The sequence below is a fragment of the Fistularia commersonii genome, chromosome 23, assembly GCF_037954325.1.
Source record: "Fistularia commersonii isolate RoL2024-O1a breed Wild chromosome 23, RoL_Fcom_v1.0, whole genome shotgun sequence".
NCBI lineage: Eukaryota > Metazoa > Chordata > Actinopteri > Syngnathiformes > Fistulariidae > Fistularia > Fistularia commersonii.
This window is the reverse complement of record NC_141306.1, coordinates 5,451,175-5,479,171: the sequence shown is the minus strand read 5'-3', so window position 1 is coordinate 5,479,171 and position 27,997 is coordinate 5,451,175. Positions and strand designations below refer to the sequence as shown.

Sequence of the window (27,997 nt, the reverse complement as noted above, 5' to 3'; positions counted from 1 at the left end):
ATCGTGGATCAGATCAATACAAAGCTACCTGTATCATTTGTTGAGAAATTGTTGGCACCTGACTCCCAGCTTCTGGAGTTGCGCTTTCATCGAGAGAAGGAGGTGAGTGTGCTGTTTGAGTACATCATGGGGGCATACGTCGGCATCATGTTTGTGTTGCAGAGCCCAAAGATTGGTTATTAATTAAATTTGCATGTTTAAGAATAAAACTTCAAGGTTCTAACATGTTAACTTGAAATCCAGCCCCCAAATAACATAATGTCTTTGGCATCCCTACTTCTTTTGGCTGCACTTGATCCCTCAAAGGCAGGAATTCAAAATATGAAGTTTCCCTTAAAAACATAGTGCAAAGTAAAAAATGTTCACAAAGCAACTGACTCCATATCAGACTTGCTGCTTTTTTTCAGATTGACTAATATTACATTTCTGGTAATTGAAGGTGATGTGGTTACTCTCTGACAGTTGCTTTACAAAGTCTTGGTGACTGATGATAAGCTTTTTTTGTTTTGAGAGTTAAATATTCTCACACACTGCTGAAAAGCAATTTTTGATGTTATGTGATTCACAACCCTGGGCTTCAGTTTCTTTCACTATGACATTGTCTATAATTTATAATGGTTCCTTGGCACAAAAAAATTGCAATTAACATGAAGGATTATATGTTGAAGAAAATCCCGTAGAATGAACAAAAGTGGTTTGTGCACGTGTTTGTACTCCACAGGTGATGTCAGCTGTACATGGTGTTTACCAGGCACTGCTAGGCCTGAAAAACATCCCAACACTGGAGACTGCGTATAAAATGGTTTTGGGGGAGATGGCATGTGCCCTGTCCAGCACTCTGGCAACCCTGGAGCTGACCAGTAGGGCCCAGCCACCCACCAACACCGTCCCCAGCATCCAGCACCCTGCTTTCAGCGCCATCACCCTGCCCCCAGAGAAGGCCCAGTTCATCCTCATATTCAATCTCAGCACGCTGACTACGATTGGCAACACCAAGAACTCTCTGATTGGGGTGAGACACAGTGTACCTATGTAGTGCTGATCTTTCTTTTTGAGTTATTACTATTATCCAAGAGGAAAGAGAGGATTTGAATCTCTATATATGAGACTGCTGTCTCTCTGCTTATCATAGACTCCAAACTGTCACGTTGTTCGTGTCACTCATCATGTTTCTGATTTAAAAATGAGGAAGCTGGAGTATCCCAGAGCTGGTCTTTGGTTGACATTAATGTGTCTGTTGATGGCAATAAGACAAACTGCAAGAAGCAAAGTTCTTCAGTTGTGCAGTCTTTTGTGGTCATATTCTGATCATAACATTTAACTCCTGTTTAAGTCTTGTGGATTTCCACCATACACCGAAGCCCTACTGCGTCTACTCAGCTTGCGTTGACCTTGTTTAGAACCACACTGAGACATCACCTGCCAATGTGATATCATAGTAATTCACAAGATGAGCTTTTCACTTAATTTTCCCCACATTGCAGTCTATCAATGTAAATAATGCATCCACCGACTCATAGTTAATATTTGTAATTTATTTTTGTAGATGTGGGCATTGTCTCCGACTGTGTTTGCCCTGCTGAGTCACAATCTAATGTTGGTCCACTCGGAGTTAGCTGTCTACCACCCTGCCATCCAGTACGCTGTCCTATACACCCTCTATTCTCACTGTACCAGGTAACAGACACACAATAATTTACATTTCTTGAAAGAATTCATGTTGGAAAGTGCACCTTTACATTTCTTTGCATCCTGTTAAAACTTTTTTTTAAGAATGGTCTTGAAAGTGATGATCGACTACAAGTCAATCAATAGTATGCACTTCCCAAAAGTATGTTTCCTGTATATGCCAGTAAGAGCTAAATATGTCAAAGCGAATAGATTTATACATATTTTTCTAATATATTCTTCCCTGTAACGTCCTCTGCTATCAGTTCTCAGATGGAACTGAGATTTTAGTCACTGTAGTGAAAAACCGCATGATGAACTGTCTGTAGTATTTGGCTTATCTTCTTAACTGTCTCTTTGTCTTCTCCGTTTCCTTCATCAGGCATGATCATTTCATCTCATCCAGCTTGTCATCATCCTCCCCATCCCTATTTGATGGTGCTGTCATCAGTACTGTTACTACAGCGACGAAGAAACATTTCAGCACCCTGCTGAACCTTCTGGGGGGTCTGCTTGCAAAGGAGCATCTCAACCCCGAGGCCAGGTCTTTTTCTCACACAGGCACACTAACAAGGGCACCACGACTTTAGAAGAATATGCCATAGTGATTATTTGAATTTAAAGAACAATGCAACACGTGACGCAACATTGGAAAAAATTCTCATGTTCATTGAAAATCATTATTATGCTATCTTTTTCTGAAGGTCAACAGGAAACAGTTGACTTTTGTTAAAGCCTATAGGTAATGATATGTAGTTAGGGCTTCTCTGTACTAAAACAGAATTAGATTTGTTGTCTGATTTTAAAATCAATTATTGCTGATATGCATACCAGTAAATCTGCATGGATACCTGGAAACTGAGTGGAATGATTGGAAACGTGCCCTGATGCTGTCATATTTGTATAACAGGAAGCTGCTTCTCACCTGGGCTCATGAAATATCTGTGCTGATGAAAAAATCCGACACCTATAGTCCCCTTTTTTCCTTGCCTTCCTTCAATAAGTTGTGCAAGGGGCTGCTTGCCAATGGTGAGGGCTTTTGTTTGTTAAATATATACATAAACCTTCTTTTTCCAACAGTTGCTTAGGTTTTTGCATTCATTATTCATGTTGTCTTTGCTAGCACTGAATGAAGAACAGAGTATATGCCTTCAGACTTGCAACAGCTTACTGGTCCTCTCTTCATCTATGTCCACGGAGCTGCTGCAAAGGTGAGGACCACACACAGTCATTAAGTAGCTGCGTCTCTTGTTGCTCTACAGCTACCTGTTGCATTTGTGCTCACTATGTATTTGTGTATGCATCAATTAGATGTGGAGATGTGTGTAGAGTCCAGCTGGTCCACTCAGCAGTCAGGGTGAGGCAGGCCTTTGGCAAGCTGCTCAGGACGATCCCTGTGGATGTTTCTTTGAGGTAATAGCCGAGCCATTTAGAATCAGATGTACCTGTAACCGCTCTTTACTTACTTGGTTTAACATATATATTAAATATTCACAATCTAACCAGGGCTAATTATGGTAAAGTTTTGTTGCTGTTTTTGTAGTTTTAAGAATACAAGAGATATATTAATGGCGCAGTGTGTGTTTTTTTTTTTTCTTTTTCTTTTGCACATATATTAATTAAAAATGTACAAAAGAAAAAATGATGTCACATGTAATTTAAAGGCACTGCCATGCTACCTGTTTCTGTGTGTCTTTAGGCTGAGCATAGCTACTTCTAGCTATAGCTTCATCTTACTGAATAACAAAATAACCAGAGCGTTTTCATGATCAATTCAGTCATCAAAAAGCATGTTTATCCCAAACCAACTCACTTAATGCATGTTTGTCTTAAAGTGCTCATAGTCACCCTGAGATGAGTCAGATCTCACTGGCCATCCGCCACCACATGAGCCGAGCACCGAGCAGCACATTCCACCCCCAGGACTTCAGTGATCTCATCAGCTTCATCTTATACGGAGTCCTGCATCGTGGCGGGTAAATATGTATCTGTTTAACATTCCGGGATTGTATCATGCTTGACTTATATATTGCATCAGCCTTCACTATTGATTGGTTATTATTAGAAATGCTGCAATTCGCTGTGGCCACACAGTGAAACTTTAAACTGTAAATATGCATCATGAAGGTGGAAAGACTGCAATATTGAGTCATTAACTATACAATCTCCCCCAGAGAAAAGGCACAATTTTTACCTAAATTATCCTGCACCCATGGCACCAGATGTAACATCAATGGAAATTACTTGTGTTTTGCATTCTTCTGTCCACAGTAAGGATCCCTGGCTGGAGCGTCTGTATCACAGCTGCCAGCGGTTGGAGAAACGGGACAGCAGAAATGGGATAGATGTAAACCGGCCAGGTGTTGTGCCGAGGGCGCTGCTGAAATCTGAGGTGGTGCTGTGGCAGTGGGCAGTGTGGGAGGCTGCCCAGTTCACTGTACTGTCCAAACTGCGAACTCCATTGGGACGAGCTCAGGACACTTTCCAGACTATTGAAGGTGGAAGAAATGTTATTTAAATCATATTTTACACCCTCAGCTTGCCTATAAAGTACACCCAAAGCAGGCACAAAGATATTATAAACTTGTGCAAGCCCTTTAGATAAATAAGTGGTAATTGTCTGCATCCCTGCATGTTTAGGCATGATTCGTAGCCTGGCAGCCCACAGTCTGAACCCCGAGCAGCACGTTGGAGCGTGGGCGGGGACTGGAGGTGATGGAGATAGTCAGCACTCGAACCAGCTCCGGCTGGCTTTACTGCTTCAGTACTTGGAGAACCTGGAGAAGCTCATGTACAACGCCTACGAGGGCTGTGCCAACGCTCTCACTGCTCCACCGAAGGTGTGTCATTTAAGTGCCCCACCATCCAACAAATTCTGTGTCTGTAGGACATTTCGGCAGGGGAAATAAATTTTGTCAGGGTTTCCACCTCTATCTATGTTCGACCAGTGAGTTCTCTGTTTCCCACCGATGGATCATCCGTTCACTGATCAGATAGTTTTCTAGCTTTGCGAGATTTAAACAGTCTAAACTTTAACTCGAGACCTTTGTTACAGCTGACTCACCTTGGTTTACAACCGTGTATGTGGACCGATCACAGCAGCCGTAATCTTATTACGATACTAATATAAATGATATTCGTTTGTTAATATTCACAGTGAGACATGTGGCTCACAATAGTCAATATTAAAAAAACAATATACATTGTTTGGTGATGCATTCGCACTTAAGATGTCAATCAATGTCGTGTATATTTGCACAATCCCGCACTGGATCTTCACTTTTAATTTCAAGCTCAGCCTTCCACTCCCATTCACATTTATAAATCCAAACAGTAACGCGCCTTAATGGTTTGTGTTCAAGCAATGTTAAGCATTTGTCATTGTTCCAGGGCATCAGGACATTCTTTTACACCAACCGGCAGACATGTCAAGACTGGCTGACAAGGATTCGCCTGGCACTGATGAGGGTTGGTCTGCTGTCAGGTCAACCGGCAGTCACCATTCGCCATGGTTTCGATCTGCTTGCAGAGATTAAAACCAGCAGTAACCAGGTCATTATGCATATTGATAAGAATCCAAACTGCATTCATCTGCAGGGATGGGCACCAGCATTTTTGTGAAATGCTGCTTTGGTAGTTGAAGTTGCGATGTCTGCACATCCAATCTCTGTATTTGACTGTTTGAATTACTTTGTTTGGTGCATTCATTAGGGTCCAGAGCTGGAGGTTCCGCTTACATTGTTGGCAGAGGCTCTTTGTGAACTGCGTTGTCCTGAGGCCATCCAAGGCCTGGCAACCTGGAGCCTTTTGACCACTGGCAGAAGTCTGACCTGGCTGTCCACAGTCGCCCTGCAGGCAGAGGGCCGGTAAGCGGTAACGCTTTAGACATATACCCACTGCATTGTGGAGTTACTCTGAATACATCATCTGTGGAAGTGATATCAACCCCACTTTTCTTTACTTGCGGCATCAGTAAGAGGTGTGTGTGTGTCTGTGCTCGCTTAGGTTTGAGAAAGCAGCGCTGGATTACCAGGATCAGCTGTCTGCAGTAACAGGGATGGACTGCAGCATCAAAAGCTCTGACTGTTGTCTGCTCAAGCTTTCCAGTAACAGTGGTAGTCCCAAACACTCGAGCAATGGTACGTAGAATTTAGACAATTTAATTAATTTCAACTGGCAAAAAGCCAAAAGTTTCAGGAATAAAAAGAATACAGATCAATTTGGAGGTCAAGGATTCTTACCTCTAAATTATTGATAGAACATTGTTTTTCATCTTTTTATTCTCATTACTTTGCAGAAATTTCCGAACGCTTGTTCCATTTGTTGACTTGGATTTCCTCTAAATAGGTGAAAGCAGGAAGACTGTTCTGCTGAAGTCCAGCGAGTGCTCTCCAGAGGTGATGAATCTCCTGGCAAACAAAGCATGTCAGTGCTATGTGGCACTTTGTGATTGGGCCTCTGTCAAGGAATGGCAAGCCAGCATCCACACCCTCAAACAAAACTCCACTGTTCCCATCAACATCAATCTGCGGACTGATTTCAACTACATCCAGGCCTTAAGTAGCTTCGAGGAAGGAGATCTGACTGAGTGTGGCGCTCAGCTGGAGCTGCTACCAGGGGAGGACTACAGTTTGCTCTCCAGCAGCAAGGACAAGTTAGGTAGGCGTTTTAAGGATGATTCATTGTCATTTTACGAGTGGGCTGACATTGGAAAAATATTGATCAATATTGTTCAGCCTCACTTCATATCTGGGTGGAATTGTCCCAGTGATGAGACTACGAAGGGGCTGGATAGCTGAGCTGTTGCCACATGTAATCGTTGCATGTCTTTTTGTCAGACTTGAAGAGGCTTCTGCCGTCTTTGAGCCCAGATCCAACAGAATTGCAGAGAGCCATAGAGGTGCAGCTCCTTCGCAGTGCTGTTAGCGCCATGAAGAAAGCCAGCCAGCAGCAAGAGCAGAGGTCCACACCCAATCAAGAGTAAGGATTTATGCAATAGTTCAGAATGTTCTGGTTGCAATCCTTACTAAAGGCATTGTCTTCATGTTAATGAGACGTGTTGTGTGACGTTGCAGTACTTTGGTGCGTTGCTTAAAGCAAACAGGACGGATCTGTCTAGGACCTCTGCGCCTGTCCACAGTCACCCTCTCAAACGCTCTCCCCACCTTGCCAATCATGCAGCTGCACTGTGCCGCCAGTCTGGAAAACACGCTCACAGGACAAGAAGTATGTCAAATTTCTACCTCTTTTGGATTCACATCCAGAGTGTTTTGATGATTTGATGAGAATAAGGTGATCCGATATGAAGAGTCACGGCTTAGTTTTAAGAGAGATGAACATTGATTTTTCCCCGATAAACAAAGTACCTGTCCCTCGATGAGTATATCAACAAATTAGATAAAACATAATTTTAGAATTGTATTTCAGTGCTTTCCTGAAGTAAATCACTTTTGCATAGTTTCCCAACCTGCTTTTTGGTTCTTAACCCAGATTTGCCAGTTGTTGTGATCAAACTGGCTTGATGATTATTTCCTCCACCGTGTATGTTTGCACGTTTCAGGACTGCGGGATCCCTCTATACTGTGAGGCTCTTAGCTCTTGTAAGCAGCAAGATGTGCAGCCTTTCCTTCAGGCCCTCAGATACACGATGTTCCAAAGACAGCTTCTCAACAAACTCCGAGGTGATTATTGATCGCCACACTTTCTGTTTCCAAGACTTAGGAGCTATACTCACAAATGTTGTGTGTATGCTCCAAGGCAATAGCTTTCTTTAACACTGTGTTGTGAATGATTTCTGGTTTTGGATTTATAGTCAAATTGAGATCAGTCAATCAGTAAGTGTAGCACATACACAATGTAGGATATTAGACTTAACTATTATCATTATCATACTATTGAAATTGTATGAACTTGAAATTATAAGCCTTACTGTGTGTGTGTGTATATATACAGCTGTTTTAATCGTTCCCGTGTTGTCTGAATAAAAATGCCAGTCTCCTTTCCTTTAAGGATCATCTCCCTCCATCGACGGCCATTTGATGGAACTTTGTCTCACGACTGTAAAGTTTGCCCGGAAAAAAGGAAACATTGCACTTGCATCCCGTCTGCTCAGCCAATGCAGCGACGGGACACAGGAGGAGGAGGAAGATGAGGAGGAAGATGAGGAGGAGCAAGATGACGAGCTGAGCAAGGCCTTCAAGCGTCTCACCATGGAGGGTACTCTGGGTGAGAAATGGGGACCGGAGCTACAAATTGAAAAAGCCAAAGTACTGAGGACTGCAGGTGAGGAGTGGGAACAATTTCCCCCCGCTTCCCAAGTCGCTGACGATCCGCAGTTGTAAGCAGCATCTGTATCCACAGGTCAGTCCATGACAGCCATGGAGATGCTGAGCAGTGCAGCCCTGTCACACTGCTATGTGGGGAAAAATGAAGATGCTGCCTGTCGCTCACTGCTGACTCTGTGCAAGTGGCTTTTAGCTGACTGGAAGGACATGGTGCCTCAGCTTAAACAGGTACATCCTTAGATTTCATTTTTTTCATTTCCCTTGTTCTAATTGCCTCCAGCCACAGGCGAACAAACCTAAGGGAAATTATGTGTACAACATGCACAAAAATAATGGTATGGAATACTGAACTTTAAGACATTTTCCCTTGGTTACACAAGGTTTTGGTGTGTCATGTCTGAGTCTGAATGTTTTGCTGGCTATGTTGGGAGAACAGGCTTGTTACTATATTGCACCATATTTTCTTTCTGGTGTATTCATTTTAGGTTGTGAAGAAATCAGGCGCAGTAAACTCCTCTACTGTGGGTGGAAACATGTCACCCCTGTGTCAAAATATTGCTGCTCTGCTCGAGCTTCCCCTTGTGGACCAGGGTATACCCCACATCACCACTGAGATCTCAGGTACAGTTTACTATAGACAGAGGTAGATTAATGACTGAATGAATACGTTCACACTCAAGGCGGGGAATACCTGTTCGGCTGGAACAGAGAGCTGGACCTTGTGATCCGTAGACACACATTGTTCTTGCCTAGTCCACCAGAAGCTATGTAATGTGTCTATTCTCTTCAGTGAGCGTTGGTGTCGGCGAGCCAGATTTTGTTTTGGGTCAACTCTACCAGCTGTCTACGAGCCTGGCCCCTGAGGTGGCCAAATCCTGGGCAGCGCTGGCCAGTTGGGCTTACCGGTGGGGCCGAAAGGTAGTGGATAATGCAAGGTAAGTCCGCTCAGTCTACATTACTTGTACTTTGAAATCTGAAATAAAATTACGTTTACTGTCATGTGAAGTTATTATTTAAGTTGATAGAAAGACAGTGGATGGTATTAAATGCAATCCCCAGAATTGATTTAACATGAAAATATAATTGTGTCAGACATTGCCATCAGATATTAATTACATTTTATGATCGCATTATTTGGTTTTTAATTTTTTTTCCTTCCTCCAGCCAAGGTGAGGGATTACCTCTTCTTCCTGGAGAAAAGGCAGAGATTGAGGAGCTTCTACCACTAACCACCAGTGTGGAAGACAAGGACACCATCTTCAGCATTCTGGGCCAGGCCATGTGTCGACCTACTGGAATACAGGTAACCTGTTGATGAGTCTTCCATTTTTTTTTCAGATAAACAAGTCCTTATTCCATCTTAAAGGCTTTCTGATTATACTTTGTTTTTGTTTTTTGCAAAGGATGAGGATATGGCTCTGCAGCAGGAAGATGATGAGGACGACATGGTGGATGTAATCTGGCGCCAGCTCACCGCCTCGTGTCCCTGGCTTGCAGACGCGGGCCAACCTGTCGCTGATGGCCTGATCCGTGTTTGGAGACGTGTGGTGGACAGAATTTTTGGCTTATACCGGATCTCCTGCCAGGCCTATTTTACCTTCCTCAAGCTCAATGCTGGACAGGTGAGTCAGTTCAATGGCATCTGCAGGAAATAAAATGTGGAAATTGATGCAGGCTTTCTCGAAGCCTGTAGGGAGCACTGTGTGAAGACATGGCCAAGTTTGGCTCACTTACTCAGTAGATGTTTGGTATTTAAAAAAAAAAAAATGCAATTCAAGTCAAGCAAAGCTAGCTAGTTAGTTCCATTGTTCCCACGTCCGGTTCAGTGCCACCAAATTTAAATCAAGATGACTAGTGCCAATATGTCTTTCATAAGTCGTCAGACAAATTTTCTTATTACCAACTAATGTCTGCCCTACTGCGAATCACAGGGACTCGAGAAAGAGATGAACAGAAGTTTGCCAAACTCAGACTTGTCTCCTCTGTTACAGATGGCCATCGACGAGGATGATCCCAAACTGTTGCTGTCCAACCAAAACAGCAAGCAGAGCAACGATGATGTGATCGTCATGGCGACACTTCGTCTCCTCAGGCTGCTAGTGAAACATGCTGGAGAGCTGAGGGAGGGGCTCGAGCTGGGCTTAGCCTCCACCCCCACAGCACCCTGGAGAGGTACGAGACGCCTCCGCTTCGATTTATTTGCATATGTTGTTTCGGATTTTTTTTTTTCTCGATTCTGCGTGACCAGCAACATAGCGATTCATTTTTCTTGTTTTAACATTAAAAAGACAGACCCCTGAGCCCATGTTTTCTTATGATTGTGTAGTTGAAATATAATCCTCTCAATTTTTCTTCTATACGCAATTATATCAACCACTTGCTGTCTATATATATACAGGAAGTTACAGGAACAAATTAAGAATTAGGAGTTAACATTTCTGCTATTCTTTTTGTCATAATTTGGGATTTAAAAACAATACGACAATGTTTGAGTTGACATCATTGTTACAGCCACGTCGATGTCTGTCTGCTCTCCACAGGAATCACCCCGCAACTCTTCTCCCGTCTCAACCATCCGGAGGCATACATCCGTCAGAGCATATGCAGCCTGCTGTGCCGGGTGGCGCAGGATTCCCCACATCTCATCCTTTACCCTGCCATCGTGGGCTCACTTTCTCTTGGAGGAGAGGCTCAGAATGCAGGTATGGTTTTCTTGCTGTCACCTAAATTACTCAATGAGATCAGTGAAAAGGTTTACAACATAAAGAGCCACGTCTGGACGAAGACCATTAAATATAACACATTTTCAGTAAGTCATTATGTGATAAGTATGTCCTGTCCCTATGATTCATCCACAGGAAGCAAATTGCCATCAGCTCTGCCAACCTTCTTGGGAAGCATGCAGGGAGCAGGCTTAGTTGGGGATGAAGAGGAAGAGCAGCCGGAAAGCAGCGGCCCCGGAGAAGCTCCAGAAGAGCTTGCTACCTTCTGCTCTAGCGAGGACCAAGCCATGATGCAGGACTGTTACAGCAAAATTGTGGAGAAGCTTTCTTTAGCTAACCCTACCATGGTGTTGCAGGTGTGTGGCTCCACAAGTCCCTAGCATGCTCATGTAGAAGAACAATTTTCTGGCCTGTACAGTATTGACACCGCATACACAACAGCTCTACATACTAGTTAGTTGTAAATTTAAATGATGTCTTTCCACGTGCTTACCAGGTCCAGCAGCTGGTGGGTGAGCTGCGCAGGGTGACGTTATTGTGGGACGAGTTGTGGCTCGGCGTGCTGCAGCAGCAACACATGCACGTGCTGCGCAGAATCCAGCAGCTAGAGGACGAGGTCAAGAGGGTACAGAACAACAATACGCTACGCAGGTGAGAAGGGTTGTCTGCAATCAAGAGGTCACATCCATACATGTTTAACAACGATTTGTTACATTGGCAAAACATACATTTGAATTTGAAAGAGATATCTTTCTGTCTCAACAGTTAATTATAAAATTTACCTCAAGAAACTGTTAGTCAAGTAGGAGTAATCAAGAAATTGGCAATAAAGTTTAATCAAGCCAAACTCTGCTGATATTTGGTGTGGAAGAGTATTCCTTGTGTACCTCATCTTGTCTCTGAACACTTTTAATTCTTTCTGATTAACAACAAACCGACCTGTTACTTTGTCTGTTGGACCACAGGGATGAAAAGATCGCCATCATGAGAGAGAAGCACTCTGCTCTGATGCGTCCAGTTGTGTTTGCCCTGGATCACGTCTGCAGCATCACATCAGCCCCAGCAGAGACACCGCATGAGACCTGGTTTCAGCAGACCTACGGCGATGCCATTAGTTCTGCCCTTGAGCGGCTAAAAAATCCTCACAACCCTGCCAACCCTGCTAGTAGTTGGCTTCCCTTCAAACAGGTACAAAATAATTGAAAGAAATCCATGACTATAATCCTTTGAATGCATGAAAAAAATACCATTTTTCTATAATAATGTATAGTATTGATGTTGCTGTATCAAGTAAATGCAGTTTGGTTAGCACGATGTACTACAAACTTAGTGTAATTTCAATACATCTTTGAAACTATTGTCCATGAAAGATTTAGTGTGTGTGTGTGTGTGTGTGTTGCTCAGATCATGATCAGTTTGCAGCAGCGCGCTCAAAAGCGAGCCAGCTACCTGCTCCACTTGGATGAGATCAGTCCACATCTGGCATCTTTGAACACAACAGAGATGGCCCTGCCAGGCGTGGTGTCCGCATCAGACACCGTCACCATACAAAGCATTGGCAACTCCATCACCATCCTGCCCACCAAGACCAAACCCAAGAAGCTGTTCTTCCTGGGCTCAGACGGACACAGCTACCCCTATCTTTTCAAAGGTGGGAGGGCAGTTCTTAGATTAGCACACGGTGGCTGCATGTTGGGACTCACCATCGGCAACACCGCACTCCTACATCGTCAATTTCAATTTTGTTAGATTATTTCATTTCTGAGGATTTTAAACTGTTCTATACCAGTCAAGTCCATTCAGAGCTTTATTCAGTAAAAAAGCAAATAATTTGTAATGTGAACAAATTGACTTAAGAGAAGCACATTTCTCGGATGTAATTTGTTCATTTAGTTTTATTCTGGTGGGTGCTTTGCACTTGACCCCTATGGGATCTTTGTTTTGTTGTTTACTTGTTGATATGGTTTTCTGCTCAAGGTACATTCTGTTGTGTATACAATTTGAAAAAAAAAAAAAAAAGGACAAGGATGACCACCCAGAGTGGAGTCCATGTTGTAGTTTTCCATTGTCTACAGTAAAAATCAAGTAGTGATTCTGCTGTTGTCTCTCTCAGGTCTTGAAGATTTACATTTGGATGAGCGCATTATGCAATTCCTGTCGATTGTCAACACCATGTTCACCAAGATCAACCAGCAAGAGCAGCCGCACTTCCACGCACGTCACTACTCCGTCACCCCCTTGGGAACCCGATCAGGGCTCATTCAGTGGGTGGATGGAGCTACGCCACTGTTTGGGCTCTACAAGCGCTGGCAGCAGAGAGAGGCTGTCCTCCAAGCTCAGAAGGTGATTTTTTTTTTCCCCCCATTATTATCTCACAAAGTTTCACTATATTTTTCATGCCAATGTTGTGTCATTTTCCCCCAAACATTATATGCAATTTTGTCACGATTTTTCGTTAGTAATATCCCCATAAAGATTGACTCAGATTTGCTTCACATCATTTTAAGACCCTGTTCTCTTTTAATATTCAGGCACAAGACTCATTCCAGCAGCAGCCGGTGCCTCTAGTCCCCCGTCCCAGTGAGCTCTACTACAGTCGCATCGGTCCCGCCCTGAAGGCCGTGGGGCTCAGTTTGGACGTGACTCGAAGAGACTGGCCTCTCAGCGTCATGAAGGAGGTGCTGAAAGACCTAATGGAGGCGACGCCCTCCAACCTGCTGGCCAAGGAGCTCTGGTGTTCCTGCACCACACCGAGCGAGTGGTGGAGAGTCACGCAGGTAACCATGGTGTTCTTGTTTTAACATCAACTTTTTTTTTTGGTTCGTTTGTTTTTCATTACTGTGAGTCCAATGTTTACCATTTCCCAATTGTAACAGCAGCATTTGTCAATATTTCCTCAATAATAGTGTTTCTGATACTCTTTACAGGCCTATGCCAGATCCACGGCTGTCATGTCAATGGTGGGATATATAATCGGCCTTGGTGACCGTCACCTCGACAACGTGCTGATTGACATGACCACTGGAGAAGTTGTCCATATTGACTACAATGTTTGCTTTGAAAAAGGTGAAAACATAAAACCACATGCATGTTTCTGAGGGTGACCGTTTATATTTCTTTACATTGGTGTTACATTTTTTTACCCTCATTGTTTCACCCTGGGCTCTAAGGATGACTCCTCCTTTACATAAGCAAGCGTGAAGGTCTGCCCTTTTCTTTAATTCAATAGTGAATAGTCTGTGTCTTCTTGCTGTTCAGTGACACAAGACCTGAAACCAGTCTAAACTCCATCCAAACATTCTACGAAGACATTTTCTTTGCTGAAACTGTACATAACAGCTCCCTGCCCAAATCAAAACAAGATACTTGCTGATTAATGTTAGCTCTTTGTTTGTTAGCTTGGTAACTCTCATCTGTGTAAATAACTCTTATTTTGTTGGTCTCAGAAGCGGAGTGGTAACGTAGGCGACTTGGCTCTGCAGTTTTTGTCTAATTTGTATGGAGAATCTACAGAATGAGGGGCATAAACAGAAGTGCCTCATTGCCATTTATAGTTATTTGTGCAAGGAATGTGTGCAAAATAAGAAATTGGCATTTTCTTAGAGGCCAGGGGGTGTCTGAGTATGAGCTTCACAGTGACTCTACAAGGAGGTGCTAGATTTTCCTCGTCATTACTCAGAATACTGAGTCATTAATTTATTTTTATTTTGGAAAGGAAGGTGGTAAATTGGGCTTTGGTTTTACGTTACCTCTAAACCTGTACACTTCTCAAAACAAACTTTTTCAAATAAAAAATAGGGAAGTGTAGAAAAATTACAGGAAATTCAGATTTTGTGTGTGTTCTGTGTCATCAGGGAAAAGTCTGCGGGTCCCGGAGAAAGTACCCTTCAGAATGACCCACAACATTGAGACTGCTCTGGGCGTCACAGGTGTGGAGGGCATCTTCAGGCTGTCTTGTGAGCAGGTTAGTGTCTTCAAGTTCTTTAATTTATTCTTAGCTGTCCTGTTAAAAAGTCCTTCTTTCACCCAACAAAAATCTTTATATATCATGGTATGTGCATCCTTTTGACCGCACTTGTATGGATTCCTGCTGTATTTAAGATTAATTTAATACTTTGTCATACCCCACATGAACATATTAGATATGTTGATTTTTGTATACATTTTTAATAGCATCCTGTCTTGCAGCTGATTATGCATTTCTGAGGTATTTTTAAATAATTCTTGATAATAACTAGCTTTAGTTCAGTTGAATAAATCCGAGGTAAGATTCCCATCATTTGCATGTGGCAATGTTAATGTAGATGTTGCATTTCACCTAAGAGGTAGGAAATAAATACCCGGTCTTCTGGGCCTTAACACAGATTCTGTCACAAACAATTTGCTCAGTCGTCGAAAGGGAAAATACATTTGTTCTAATTGTGTCGTTGGAAAAACGTCTGCCTTTTCAGGTGGTTCAGATGATGCGTCGGGGGAGGGAGACGTTGCTGACCCTGCTGGAGGCCTTCGTCTACGACCCCCTGGTGGACTGGACTGCCGGGGGAGAGGTCGGCTTCGCCGGGGCTGTGTACGGAGGAGGAGGCCAACAGGCTGACAGCAAACAGAGCAAGAGGGAGATGGAGAGAGAAATCACTCGCTCGCTTTTCTCCTCCAGGGTTGCAGAGATTAAGGTAAGATCTTTCCTTGGCCACTCATTGCGATAATGTTGTGATGGTGCAGTTTATCTGAAATGAATTTCTTTCTGATGCATTTGAATCTGATTGGTGTTCTTTGTGGACTGTGTAAAGGTGAACTGGTTTAAGAATCGTGACGAGATATTGGCCGTGCTTCCCCAAGTGGAAGAGGCCATGGAGGAGTACCTCGTCCTGCAGGATCTGCTCTGCCAGGGAGAGAAGCTACAGGCTAAACTACAGGAAGAGATTGCTTTTCTGAAAGGGGCGGAGAACCACCCGGACCACCTCATCCTCACCCTGGAGCAAAGGTCAGAAATGACGAATGACTAAAACTGCATCTCAAATGCATTTTAATTTTCTGTAGAGCTACTTATCCAAAGGTTTTGAAGATGCAGATGGACTTGTATTCATCCAGCGCTTCTGTTCACAGGTACTCTGAACATACACAGCTGCAGTCTAGACAGAGAACTGCGCAGGAGGCCATTCAGAGCAAGCTGTCTGACCTTGACCAGTGGATCTCCCAGTACCAGGCTGCCTTCTCCAACCTGGAGGCCACACAGCTGGCCAGTCTCCTACAGGACATCAGCAGCCCCATAGATCTCGGTTAGGATGAACAAAAGTGTCCCCTGTTGTCAACCCATGTTCAGATGCCATATTTCCATACCTTTGACCCGTGCTAACGTTCTCTCCTATGGCACCCTCCTAGGCCCTCCCAGCTACGTTCCAGCGACAGCATTCCTACAGAACGCAGGCCAGGCCCACCTCATCAGCCAGTGTGAGAGCCTGGAGGCTGAGGTGAACTCTCTCCTGCAGCAGCGCCGTGGGGCCCTCCGTGGCTGCCTGGAGCAGCTGCACAGCTACGCCACGGTGGCTCTGCTGTACCCGAGGAGCACCCTGCTGCGCCACCGGACCCACCAGTGGAAGGCCTGGCTGGAGGAGCTATTGAGAGAAATGACTGTGGAGTTCTGCCAGCATATATACAGACAGTACGGAAACTTATTTTTTTCAATTTTCCCCCAAATCATATGATTTAGCAATATCTGATGTTGAGTCTTGCAAACTCTGAAGCCTGAAGGTTTTTTTGTTCGTTTGTTTGTTTGTTTTATCAGAGGGTAAAGTACAAAGGATTTGTTCGACCAATGTTATATTTAGCCATAATTGAGAGCAGCTTCTCATTCAACCAGGTCATGGAAGTCTAGTTGCCAGATAATGTTTATTTCGTGAACTTGTTTGGGGTTTTATTATTATTATTATAATTATTATTTGAATAATAAAAAAAGAAATATATATATATATATATATATATATATATATATATATATAAATATTTGAATACATCTTCAGTCTAAAATGTAAATTGTGTGAATTTTGAATTGTTTTCTCCTTTATTTGGATTAACTTTGACGAAGCTTCTTTGTGCCTCTTTCCACCTCCTGCTGCAGGTACGAGGTTCTTTTTGCCCCGCAGTCTCCGTCAACCTCTTGCCAGTACCTCTCCAGTGTGGAGATGACTTTGCAGCATCAAGTGGCTGAAACCAATGAGCGTGTAATGCATCAGGCCGAGCGAATAAAGGCCGAGGGCACGACCGTAGCAGCCTGCGAGGAGCAGCTGCAAGAAATGGAACACTGCATAGCAGTCTACCTGCGTGAGAATGGAGAGCCTGGCTCTCTCAGCCTGGCTGGAATTATCACCTCTGCTCTCAGCTCACTCTGCAGGTGCACCATTCCCCCCCCCCCCCCCCCCAAGCTGTTTTTCCACTCATCTTCCGCACGGGACACTATCGACTGATTTTTATACCTATGTGAAAAGGTTGAATAAAAGGTGGGGGAGGATGCCCATCAGACCTGGCAGTCCCAAACACAACATGAGGGTCTGCTGGGAACTTCTCCTGTCAGAAGGAGTTTCAATGCCCGCCTCCAGCAGAGCTACAACCACATCCCAAGGGAGTCGGGGAACATTGAGTCCCAATGAGTCATGTTCCGTGCTTTCATTGCCGAGGTGGCAGACTGGACCTGTGGCCGTAAGGCGATCGGCACCTTTTGGGGCGGCAACTCTCAAACCTGCTGGTGGACCCCAGCGGTGAGGGATGCCGTCAAACTGAAGTAGGATACCTATTAGGCCTATCTGGCCTGTGGGGCTCCAGAGGCAGCTAATAAGCTCCAGCAGGCAAAGCGGCATGTGGCTTCGGTGGTGTCGAACCCCGCCTTCCGATGAGGAAGCAGGGGGACTCTGCAGCTGACACACCTCTTTCTGGGGCTGAAGTTGCTGAAGCAGTCAAAAAGCTCTTCAGTAGTGGGACCCCAGGGGTGGATGAGGTCCGCCCTGGGTTCCTCAAGGCTCTGGATGCCGTAGGGCTGTCCTGGTTGTCACACCTCTGCTGCATTGCGTGGATGTCAGGGACAGTGCCGCTGGACTGGCAGACCGGTGTGGTGATCTCTCTTCTTAAAAAGGGGGATCAGAGGGTGTGCGCCAACTACAACAAGATCACACTCCTCAGCCTCCCTGGTAAGGCCTATTCAGCGGTGCTGGGGAAGAGGGTTCGCTGGGTCGTTGTACCTCGGATCCAGGAGGAGCAGTGTGGTTTTCATCCTTGTCGTGGAACAGTGGACCAGCTCTATACCCTCGGCAGGGTCCTCGACGGGGAGTCATTGGAGTTTGTCCAACCAATATACATGTGTTTTGTGGCTCTGGAGAAGGCATTCGACTGTGTCCCATGGGCAATCCTGCGGGTGATGCTCTGGGAGTATGGGGTACCGAACCCCGTCATACGGGCTGTTTGATTTCTGTATGATCGGCGTCGAAGCTAGTTGTAAGTCGGACCCGTTTGTGGTGGGAGTTGGACTCTGCCAGGGCTCCCCTTTGTCACTGATTCTGTTCATAACTTTTATGGACAGAATTTCTAGGCACAGCCAGAGCGTCAAGGCGATCCGGTTTGGTGGTTGCAGGATCGAGTCTCTGCTTTTTGCAGATGATGTAGTTGTTTGGCTTCATCAGGCCATGATCTCCAGTTCTCACTAGAGCAGTTCGCAGCCAAGTGTGAAGCAGCTGGAATGAGGATCAGCACCTCCAAATCCAAGACCGTGGTCCTCAATTGGAAACGGGTGGAATGCCCACGCAGGGATGGGGAAGAGGTCCTGTCCCAAGTATCTTGGGGTCTTGTTCAAGAGTGATGGAAGGATGGACCGGTCAATCAACAGGCGGATCGGGGCGGCATCTGAAGTGATGCGGACCCTGTACCGGTCTGTCGTGGTGAAGAAGGAGCTAAGCCAGAAGGCGAGGCTCTCAATTTACCAGTCGATCTACGTCCCCACCCTCACCTATGGTCACGAGCTCTGGGATTGACCGAAAGAACAAGATCATGGATACAAGCGGCTAAATAGAGTTTTCTGCTCAGGGTGGCTGGACTCTCCCTGAGAGCTAGGGTGAGAAGTTCAGTAATCCGGGAGGAGCCTGGAGTAGAGCCGCTGCTCCTCCTCGTAGAGAGGAATCCGATGAGGTTTCTCGGGCATCTGGTCCGGATGCCCCCTAGACGCCTCCTGGGGGAGGTGTTCCGGGCATGTCCATCTGGAAGGAAACCACGGCGAAGACCCAGGACACGCTTGAGAGACTATGTCTCCAGGCTGGCCTGGGAACGCCTTGGGGTCCCACCGGAGGAGCTGGACCATCTGGTAGGGGAGAGGGAGGTCTGAGCCTCACTTCTCCGGCTGCTGCCCCGCGACCCGACTCCGAGTAAGCGGGGGAAGGTGGATGAATGAATGGATGGATGATGATTAAAAGGTTTTAATGAGAATTCAGTTGAAGTGTTTGATACCTGTGTAATAACGCTGATGTCACCACCGATGGCCTGCAAAGCAAGAACTTAGGATGTATGTTTGCAGGCAGGGGTGCATTTTTTTTTTTTTTGTTTGTTTGTCTTTTAGAAGTAACTACAAAAAAAGAGACAAAAAAAGTTTCGTATTAACATGGCCGTTTTTCATGTTTTTCAAGGCGAAATCTGGTGATGGAAGGGGCGGCAGCCAGTGCCGGGGAGCAGCTGGTGGACCTGATGTCCCGTGACGGAGCCTGGTTCCTGGAGGAGCTCTGCAGCATGATCGGAAACATCAGCGCCCTGGCCACGCTGCTCCAACGCTGCCCTCTCCTGCCACATGATCTGGAGCTGCCAGCTCCGTCAGCCACCATCCAAGTTGTATACCTGGCCAATGCTGTGTACACATGCTTGCAGGTATGCGTGCAACCAGAACACCAGAGTAAACCTCCACTGACTTTAAAATGTGGTTATATAATTTCTAAGAATGGCTTAAGTGCTTCTAGAATATAGATTCTTCCAAAAACTGTTGTTTTTAAAATCTCCACATCTTGTAAAAGCTATGTGATGTACATGAAATTACTTGAAAAAATATAATTGATTGCCGTTTCATTTATTTATAATGTACATTGATGTTTGAAGTGCTTAACGGAAATAAAACCTAAGAACAAAGATACAGATAAGAGGGAGTAATATGAAAGCTAAATTCCAAAGTTATTATATTCTGAACTTAAATTTTGGCTGTGCAGATTTTAATTTGACTTAAGTTGGTAGATGCATTGAAAAATCTTAATTCCAATTTACACAAATTTATCGATGCTTAGCAGCCTCTGCACCGAAGGAAAGCTAACACACTCATGATGCCCGTCTCCCTTTTCGCCCCAGGAGCTGAACACCAACTTCCGTCAGATCATCTTCCCGGAGGCTCTGCGCTGTATGATCAAAGGAGAGCCCACCCTGGAGTCCATGTTGGCAGAGCTGGAGCAGCTGGTGGAGCAGAGCTCGGACGGCCTGGGCCTGCAGGGCCTGGCGGACAGCCTGCAAGCCTCCACCAGCTTGGATCAAGAAGGACACGCCCACTGCCTGGACATCACCAGGTACACCCGTAACTACCTTCACATTTGATGAAATGACACCCGTGCTTTCTCGACTATAAACCTAAAAACACTGTGGCTGTGTGCTCAGAATGCTGCGCGCTCAGTACTCGGAGCTGATCCAGCCTCGCAGCATGGACGGGCCGGGACACGACACGCCAAAGATGTCCGCGGGTCAAATGCTTTTGGTGGCCTTTGACGGCATGTTCACGCAGCTGGAGACTGCTTTCGGCCAGCTCACTGAAAAGGTTCAACTCAGATCCCCCAAGTTGATAGAAACGTTTGGCTGATAATGTTAAAGACAATCACCATAATTTTAGTCACCTTTCAGTTAACTTAAAGCTGAAGGCTTGTCTTGCACTGGTACTGAGGGTTAGAAACAAGTGCAGTGCCCGCATTGAATCGTTTGGATTTTAAAAATGTCATGAATCACAGGTGAATCTGTGAATACTTTCATTTAATCTTTCATTACTATCATAAAAAACATGATTTCAGTCTTATTTTTGAAATCTGAAAAATTCAGTCAAAGATGTCTGTTTTCATTCACTCATTGTATAAAAATGGCGATTGAATAGCATTCATAAAAAGCATCTTGCACTGACTGCTGGTTTTCAGGGTGTTTTGTAATGCTTCACAAAGCCTAGTATTGTGCGATAAACCCAAATCATAATTCTGCTGCCGCAGCTGAGTTCCCTGGAAGTGCCGTCAGCCTGGAGGAAAGTGGATGTCCTCCGGGAAGCTCGTGCCGCTCAGCTGCATTTCTTCGACACCCCGACGCAGCGGCAGCTGATGGAAGAGGTGTTCTTCCTGAAGAGACTGCAAACAATCAGGGACTTCTTCAGGCTGTGTGCGTCCTTTTCCCAGACGCTGTCTGGTAAGAGAGCTTCCAAGGATCGGCTTCTCTGGGTGTCAGTTGATCCGCAGCTTTATCTGATGTGCTGTGTTGTTCCACAGAAAATGAATTTTTTTTTTCATTGAATATCCTGTGTCCAGCTCCCCCAGCGGAGGAGTTAATACCCTCTAACGGACCCGTGGGTTTGAGGAAACCACTATATCGGCAGCCCGCCTCCACGGGCTCGAGCGTGGCGGTGGTCAGCGAGGAGCAGATGACCCGCCCCATCAAGGCTTTCACAGCCGAGTTTGTCTGGCAGATGCTGATGGGTCTGCCCAGCCAGGCTCTGGGCCTGGCGCTCTGCAGCACCCTGTCTGCCCTGGGCCTCGACGTCGTGGCCCAGGTGGAAGCCAAAGACTTCGGCGCCGAGAGCAAGGTAGCACCCGATCCTGTGAGCTGTGGCCGCTGCTGATTTTCAATGGTTTTTGTATATAAACGTGACCTGTGAGTTCTTAGAAAGTCTGAAATGGCAGTGGCGAAAGTCAGAAATCTAATTATTGGGTTAAATTTATATTGTATTATCTCTAAAAACATCTGATTAATTCCAAGTAGATTGTGTCTATCTACTTTTTTTTTTTTTTTTAACCCCTTCACACATGAAATCTCAAAATGTGAACTTTTTCCACACATTGATCCATGATATTTTGCAGTTGTAAAAACATGAATTTAATTGTTGAAGTTAAAAAAAATCCCCCCAAAAATCCCAACATCTCCAGTTGAGGATGAACTCTAAAACGTCCCCATCCTGCATTTCCAAGGTGTCATTGGACGAGCTTTGTAAGAGGGCGACGGAGCAAAGCCTGGCGTCCGGCCGTGTCTCCCAGCTGCTTCTGAACAGAGCCACCGTGCTCGCCGCCTCCTATGACACGGCGTGGAAGAACACGGACCTGCTGAGGCGCCTGGACGGAAGCTTGGAGGCGGCGAAGGCCAGCCTGCAGAGGAGCCAGCTGCACGTCGCCATGTTTCAGGTTGGACCGGTCAATGAGAAATGCAATGAATACAATAATAAATAGGAATACAACCTATGTTGTAACCCATTCATGTCCACGTCACAAGATATTTAAAAGAAGATAAGCATTTACAGCTCCTTTTTTCAAGTTAGAACGAATTCATTCATAGTGTCTTCAGATTATCCATCAATCTCACCAAGAACATTTATAGCTAAAATACTTATTCGGAAAGTTGACATTGAACAAGATCACCGGCGTGACTCGGGGAGTTAGAGCGGTCGTCCTTGGACAACGTCCCGGTTCGATTCCCGGTTGTTGAGTTAGACACCGAACCCCTAACTGCTCCCCTGGCGCTGCTTCTTTGCTGCCTTCTGCTCATGATCCAACCATGATGGGTTCAATGCAGTGGTCAAATTTTGCAGTAAAGGTTTTTTTTTTTTTTCCTTCTTCTTCTTCACTATAAGGTTTCTAGATGTTACTGCTACATAATAATGAGCAACTACTTGGTCACAGGTGGTCAGTATCAGCGGTTTTGTGTGTTTGTCCTCCAGTGGCAGCACGAGGACGTTCTGGGCCCCAACAACCAGACGCTCAGCGTCAGCATCCCCCCGCGCGCCGTCATCCTCAGCAACATGAAGAAGAAGCTGTACAAGCTGAGTCAGGACGAGGGAGCCATCGTGGCCGTTCAGGTACATCAGACATTAGGCTGAGGAGAGAATTCAAGGTTTGACCTGAAATGCATAATTAACCATGAAGTCAGTCAATCCTCCATGGAGATATTTCCTTTACACAAGATTTATTTACCTTTATGTTAAGGCTGTCATTTTTAAACTCCACTATCTTTCAGCAGAAAGAGTATCTGATCACAGATTCCAGATTTGGTTTGACAAATCCAGTGTACTGTTCATTAATGTTTTGGCTCTCGTTATCAATGCATTAAGACTGAAAACCAGGAAATTTACATGCATCCCGTGTCGCTTTTCCTCAGGAGAAGCTGGCGGCTCTGGAATCCAGCATCGAGCAGCGCCTCAAGTGGGCAGGGGGGGCCAATCCGGCTCTGGCTCCTGTCCTTCAGGACTTCGAGATGACCATCAGGGAGCGCAGGGCCACGGTGGCCAGAGAGAACCAGCGCGCCAGTCAGGTGAGCACAAACACTCGTCACCGGACGCTTTCCGCCGCCACACTCAAAAGGGCATCAGGCTCAAGAACACCACATCTCTCTCCAGGTCACCTTTCTGTGCTCCACCATACTGAACTTCGAGGGTCTGCGAACTCGCTCCCCCGAGGCCCTCAACATGGACACGGCACTGTTCGAGCTGCTGAAGCGCTGCCAGCAGACCTACTCCTTCGCCGCCCAGTTCAGCAGCACCGTGTCTCCGCTGGAGCTGCAGCTGCTGCACAGACTGGTGGGTTCCACCTCCACAATGGCAGGGGATGCTCTCGAAGTAACAGGAGCCGGGAATGGCAGTCCAAACAGCGAGGAAAAGAGGCCCGTCACTGTTCTCCAGAACTGGAGAGGAGAAAAATCCTAGTTTCATTTTCTGTCAACTGCATTAGAAGTACAGTAGTCCCTCGCCATATCACAGTCTCACTGTATCTTACTTAGTTTTTATCTAGTTTTGTGTTGCATATTTTTCCCTATACCACAGGTTTGTGCAATACAAATTTATTTATATATTATTTCAATTGTTTTGATGGTAAATCAAGCATTTTCTAAAGTGGCCACCAAGCAGTGTTCTGTATCCTGGGCTCCGATTTGCTCCGCGCGTGCAGCATCTCGCCTTGTCCATTTCACATCGACGTGCGATCGTTACTCGTAGCACGACCGCGCTGTTTGTGTGAATTATCTCTGAAAGTTTTTGATTTATTTTAACCCCTTCTCTTGACACCCAAACGTTGTGCAACTTCTAAGGTATCACGCACCAAACCTAAGTTTCCAAGGAAGATGCCAACCGTCGTAGAAAAAGATGACTATTTCTGGCCATTTCACGACAGAATCCGGTGCTGGACCTGCCCATCGGCAGCCCCGATTGGCTGAGCTGTGCCCAGAGGCAGCTGGAGGAGGAGCTGAGTGGCAGTCAGAGGACGCAGGAGGAGCGCGAGCAGCAGCTGGAGTCCTGCAGCGAGTCCCTGCAGCTCCTGGTAGACTCCATCAAGACCATCCTGTCCAATCACAACCGCCAGCTGGCCGATGTCAAGCACCTGCTGAGGGCCATGGCCAAGGTACCGTCACACTCGCACGTGTCCGATGTTGGGGATGGAGATCGGGTGGGGGGGGCAAACTCCTTCCCAACAGTGAGTTTTTATCACAGAGTGTCTTTTCTGAGAATAGGACGAGGAGGCGGCGCTGTCGGACGGCGAGGACGTGGCCTCCGATGGGAGCGTGCGTCACTTCCTGTTGGAGTACAAGGCGTGGCAGGACAACATCCAGCTGGTGCTGTTCACCATCATCCAGGCTAGCGGACAGCCGCGCACCCAGGAGCAGCTGGACATGCTGGAGGAGATTCCTGCCACGCTCAAGGAGCTCTACGCGCAGAGCCAGAGGTCGGCACACACGACCAACCAAACGCACGCGCACATTTCCTCTTGCCATGCGTCTTCGTCTAAACCACGACTGTGTGTGCGTGTGTCGCCGCAGTGTGTACAACGGCCTGGTGGGCTTCGCCTCCCCGCTGGTCACCGACAGAGACAGTGAATGTGCCAGCCCGGTCTCAGCAGCTCAAACCAGCTTCGCGGCAGGTATACAACTCCACTCCCCCCTGAACTGGATGTTAGACGTCACCATTTTCCGCTAAATTCATTTGGTCACTGATCAGCAGATACTGTAAACTCTGAAAATAAACAGCAGGATGGATGAAGATCCCAAACGGCCTGCAACCGAAGTCCAGTTTTATTATCAAGCGAACAAAGTCCTGTGGAAACATTAGCTATCAAATTTTAGAAGTCAAATCCATTTCATGGTTTTTCGTAGCCTTCTGAGTGACGTCAGTCAGACACACAGATAGCGCTTATGGTCGGAACTCTCTGAGCGTCCTTCAGAAGAGAAACCTGAAACGAAACAGGTTTTGTTGAAAGTTTACCGATCATTATGTCGGAGAGATTTTCTATAATCTTGTTTTCGCCTACCGTCTTGATGAAATTGTATCGTCTCTCCCCCCCCCCCCCCCCAGCCGTGCGATCCAGTGGGTTGAAGACGCAGCCGGAGTCCATGTCTCAGAACGCGCGCAAGGTCCCGCCCCGCAACCTGGGGACGCCCACGGACACCCCGCCCAGCACGCTGCTCATCAACAGCAAGGGCCTGAACCCGAGTCCCAAGAGGACCGTACGAGACCCCAAGACGGGACGAGGTACATCGACAACAAACTCGCTCCTCTGACAAATCTTCATTCCCGCTGCAGACATTCATCAATTCTTGAAGAACCATAAAGGGAATGGAACCAGTCTTCACATGTGTCTTTCTTATTTAAATAGTTTTTTTTTTTTATTGATGTTATTACAATGATCGTTTTAAATGACTATTTGTGTATTTAAAAAGCTTTAGTGTCAAGTCTTAACTTCCCTTCACCTGAATGGACGTCATACTTTTCCCAAACACAGCATATTAGCAGCCGCGGGCCATCGGTCTGTCTGGTGGACAGCAGACGTTAAATCCGTACCGAGTCGTCTGCTAATGCCTATGTCGAATGTTGAACCTGCTGCTGTTTGCGTTGCAGCCGTCCAGGAGAGGAACTCGTACGCCGTCAGCGTGTGGAAAAGAGTGAAAGCCAAGCTGGAGGGCAGAGACATCGATCCCAGCCGCCGGATGAGTGTCACCGAGCAGGTAAGCCCACGGGCTCTGTCGGGAAAATAAACAGTCGCTCCGAATTCTTTGTGTTTGCGGGATATTGTGATCTACATAGAACATAAAATGCACTTTACCAGATGTCGCTAGCTAAGCTAACGCCATGTAGCCAATTTTTAGGAAGGTTTTTCAGAAGGTGCTGGACGACCCTCCTTGTTGTTTTTGACATTCTCCACGATAGAATGTAGAATTTCTTGATATTACGCTTAAGTGGCAACTTTCTCGTTCTGCCTTAATGACCGACTTTAAAAAGCAGCGACTCCTCACCTGCCGAATGAACACGATGACCGGCCTCGTAAAGGCAACGCCTGGCCTCACACTGTTGCCCCCTGTTGTTTTCGGTTGAAGGTGGACTTTGTGATCAAGGAGGCCACCAACATGGACAACCTGGCCCAGCTGTACGAGGGCTGGACTGCCTGGGTGTGAGCACTGCACCGCGCCATGTCTTTGGTCCAGTGAAGGCTTGGAGATCCACCACGGTTCAGCGGGTCTGGGTAGTCTGAACAGCAGCACCGGGCCACACTGCGGGGAGGAAATGGAAAGCGGACGCTTGGCCTGCCCTCCCAAACTCCTGGGCTCCCAAACTGGGGCAGTGACCTCGTAGCATCGCTGCAACTACGACCCCCCCCCTCCCCCGACCTCCAGCGACCGGGCTCACACAATGCCTTTCTGGGGTTTGACCGGGGCAAAGCTGCGCCGGATGGGGGAGGAGGGGAGGGAGGGGAGGGGCAACGCCTCCTCACCCTCAGCTTGGAGATACCTTCCCCCTCCTCACCTGCACAGCCCGCCACCAAGTTGTACCCATAAACATCCCCGTGGCCTGTCGAGGCCAGGACGAAGCGGGGAGTGAACCGCTCGCCTCCGCCGTGCTGCGCGTGCAACTTCTCCAGGGCTGCAGGCCCCCCGGGGGGGTTTCATCGCCGCACTCTTTCTCGACTTTTCCCCATCGGCGTTGTGATACTGATCGGCCAGCGGGTGACAGAGTGAAGGCTCCACGGGACTCTCGTCCCTGAAGACTGAACTGAAAAGTAATTCAAGGGGGAACACAATAATCAGACTTTAAAAAAAGAAAAGAAACAGTTTGAAGAGAGATTGCGGGAGAAAAGATTTTTTGCGGAATCGTTTTTCTCCGCAAGGTCCATTTGTGTTTTGCAATCGTACGGGATGCTTCGTTTGCGAGCCGAGAGCGGACACTGGGAGGTGACGCGGTTCGGAGGACAGAGAAGCTCCACTAATCAGTTTTTTCTTCAATGTGCATCTCGGGTCTGTGTTGTGCTTCGTAATGACTTTCGGCCTTTCTTTCCTAGAACTTGTAGATCCTGCCTCGTTTTGAATTTTCTTGGCTGTTGCTTTCCTCTCATGTAGCTGCCCCCACCCCACCCACCCCTAGTGCTTGCATTTTATTAATCCTGACCTTCTAGTTTTACATTTTTAGTGGGTGGAATGCTTTTTGGTGATGGTGGAAAAAAAAAAAAAAAAACATTTTCTTAAAGCTTTTATTGGATTTTGTTTGATGCCAAATAAACCTACAAATCAGATGTTTCAAGTGTTTTTCCTCAAAGGAATGTATACTTTTTTTCATCATGAAGAAGCTGTTTCTATTTTAGAGCAGACATAACCATTCATTTCACAATGCAAATCCACTGTCTCCATGGAAATATTAGATTTGGATAAAACATCCATAAAAATTAAACAAAAGTCCATCATATTCTTTTTCATCTGTAACTGCAAACCAATCATTTGTCTGATCCAAACACAATCTTCATGAAAGGTAATTGAAACCCTGGTGCTTATTTGATTTTAAATCGCATTTTTGTGTGATTTATATTTCTCCTCTCACATTTAGGAGAATTGAGAAATTTAGTTGGTTTTTCCCCCCCATTCATTTTAATTACATAAAACGAGCTTTGATTGACTTAAATGATAGTAGATGCATCCTAAATGCATTTCCATCCGCGGCCACTAGGGGGCGCCGTAGTCCCCTGAACACCTGTTGCTATTGACACCAGGGAATACGAATTTAATAATACAAAAATGAAAAAGCAGAGGAGGAGATACGTCAATTCT

General features: G+C 46.0%; 1 protein-coding gene across 2 annotated transcripts in view; it reads left to right on the top strand.

Moving 5' to 3' along the window:
- smg1 (SMG1 nonsense mediated mRNA decay associated PI3K related kinase) overlaps positions 1-27,469 on the top strand; it is a 35,419-nt gene extending 7,950 nt beyond the window's left edge. For both annotated transcript variants that reach the window (XM_086170759.1, XM_086170760.1), the window contains exons 12-64: positions 1-102; positions 722-1,012; positions 1,547-1,677; positions 2,051-2,212; positions 2,579-2,697; positions 2,792-2,879; positions 2,980-3,081; positions 3,504-3,644; positions 3,940-4,166; positions 4,309-4,508; positions 5,059-5,220; positions 5,380-5,534; positions 5,674-5,807; positions 6,016-6,327; positions 6,507-6,648; positions 6,744-6,894; positions 7,229-7,349; positions 7,678-7,950; positions 8,029-8,180; positions 8,438-8,573; positions 8,743-8,887; positions 9,117-9,255; positions 9,356-9,574; positions 9,944-10,124; positions 10,493-10,654; positions 10,811-11,031; positions 11,172-11,326; positions 11,641-11,863; positions 12,080-12,326; positions 12,789-13,018; positions 13,207-13,452; positions 13,603-13,741; positions 14,530-14,639; positions 15,127-15,345; positions 15,463-15,656; positions 15,779-15,951; positions 16,055-16,334; positions 16,791-17,063; positions 19,336-19,570; positions 20,039-20,250; positions 20,339-20,495; positions 20,932-21,121; positions 21,241-21,515; positions 21,898-22,107; positions 22,641-22,778; positions 23,078-23,230; positions 23,316-23,495; positions 24,085-24,312; positions 24,422-24,633; positions 24,728-24,828; positions 25,260-25,436; positions 25,803-25,909; positions 26,279-27,469. In XM_086170759.1, the coding sequence (XP_086026885.1) occupies positions 1-102; positions 722-1,012; positions 1,547-1,677; positions 2,051-2,212; positions 2,579-2,697; positions 2,792-2,879; positions 2,980-3,081; positions 3,504-3,644; positions 3,940-4,166; positions 4,309-4,508; positions 5,059-5,220; positions 5,380-5,534; positions 5,674-5,807; positions 6,016-6,327; positions 6,507-6,648; positions 6,744-6,894; positions 7,229-7,349; positions 7,678-7,950; positions 8,029-8,180; positions 8,438-8,573; positions 8,743-8,887; positions 9,117-9,255; positions 9,356-9,574; positions 9,944-10,124; positions 10,493-10,654; positions 10,811-11,031; positions 11,172-11,326; positions 11,641-11,863; positions 12,080-12,326; positions 12,789-13,018; positions 13,207-13,452; positions 13,603-13,741; positions 14,530-14,639; positions 15,127-15,345; positions 15,463-15,656; positions 15,779-15,951; positions 16,055-16,334; positions 16,791-17,063; positions 19,336-19,570; positions 20,039-20,250; positions 20,339-20,495; positions 20,932-21,121; positions 21,241-21,515; positions 21,898-22,107; positions 22,641-22,778; positions 23,078-23,230; positions 23,316-23,495; positions 24,085-24,312; positions 24,422-24,633; positions 24,728-24,828; positions 25,260-25,436; positions 25,803-25,909; positions 26,279-26,356 (9,510 nt within the window). In that variant the 3' untranslated portion in view covers positions 26,357-27,469. The remainder of the gene's footprint in view (positions 103-721; positions 1,013-1,546; positions 1,678-2,050; positions 2,213-2,578; positions 2,698-2,791; positions 2,880-2,979; positions 3,082-3,503; positions 3,645-3,939; positions 4,167-4,308; positions 4,509-5,058; positions 5,221-5,379; positions 5,535-5,673; positions 5,808-6,015; positions 6,328-6,506; positions 6,649-6,743; positions 6,895-7,228; positions 7,350-7,677; positions 7,951-8,028; positions 8,181-8,437; positions 8,574-8,742; positions 8,888-9,116; positions 9,256-9,355; positions 9,575-9,943; positions 10,125-10,492; positions 10,655-10,810; positions 11,032-11,171; positions 11,327-11,640; positions 11,864-12,079; positions 12,327-12,788; positions 13,019-13,206; positions 13,453-13,602; positions 13,742-14,529; positions 14,640-15,126; positions 15,346-15,462; positions 15,657-15,778; positions 15,952-16,054; positions 16,335-16,790; positions 17,064-19,335; positions 19,571-20,038; positions 20,251-20,338; positions 20,496-20,931; positions 21,122-21,240; positions 21,516-21,897; positions 22,108-22,640; positions 22,779-23,077; positions 23,231-23,315; positions 23,496-24,084; positions 24,313-24,421; positions 24,634-24,727; positions 24,829-25,259; positions 25,437-25,802; positions 25,910-26,278) is intronic.
- Positions 27,470-27,997: the final 528 nt, after the last annotated feature.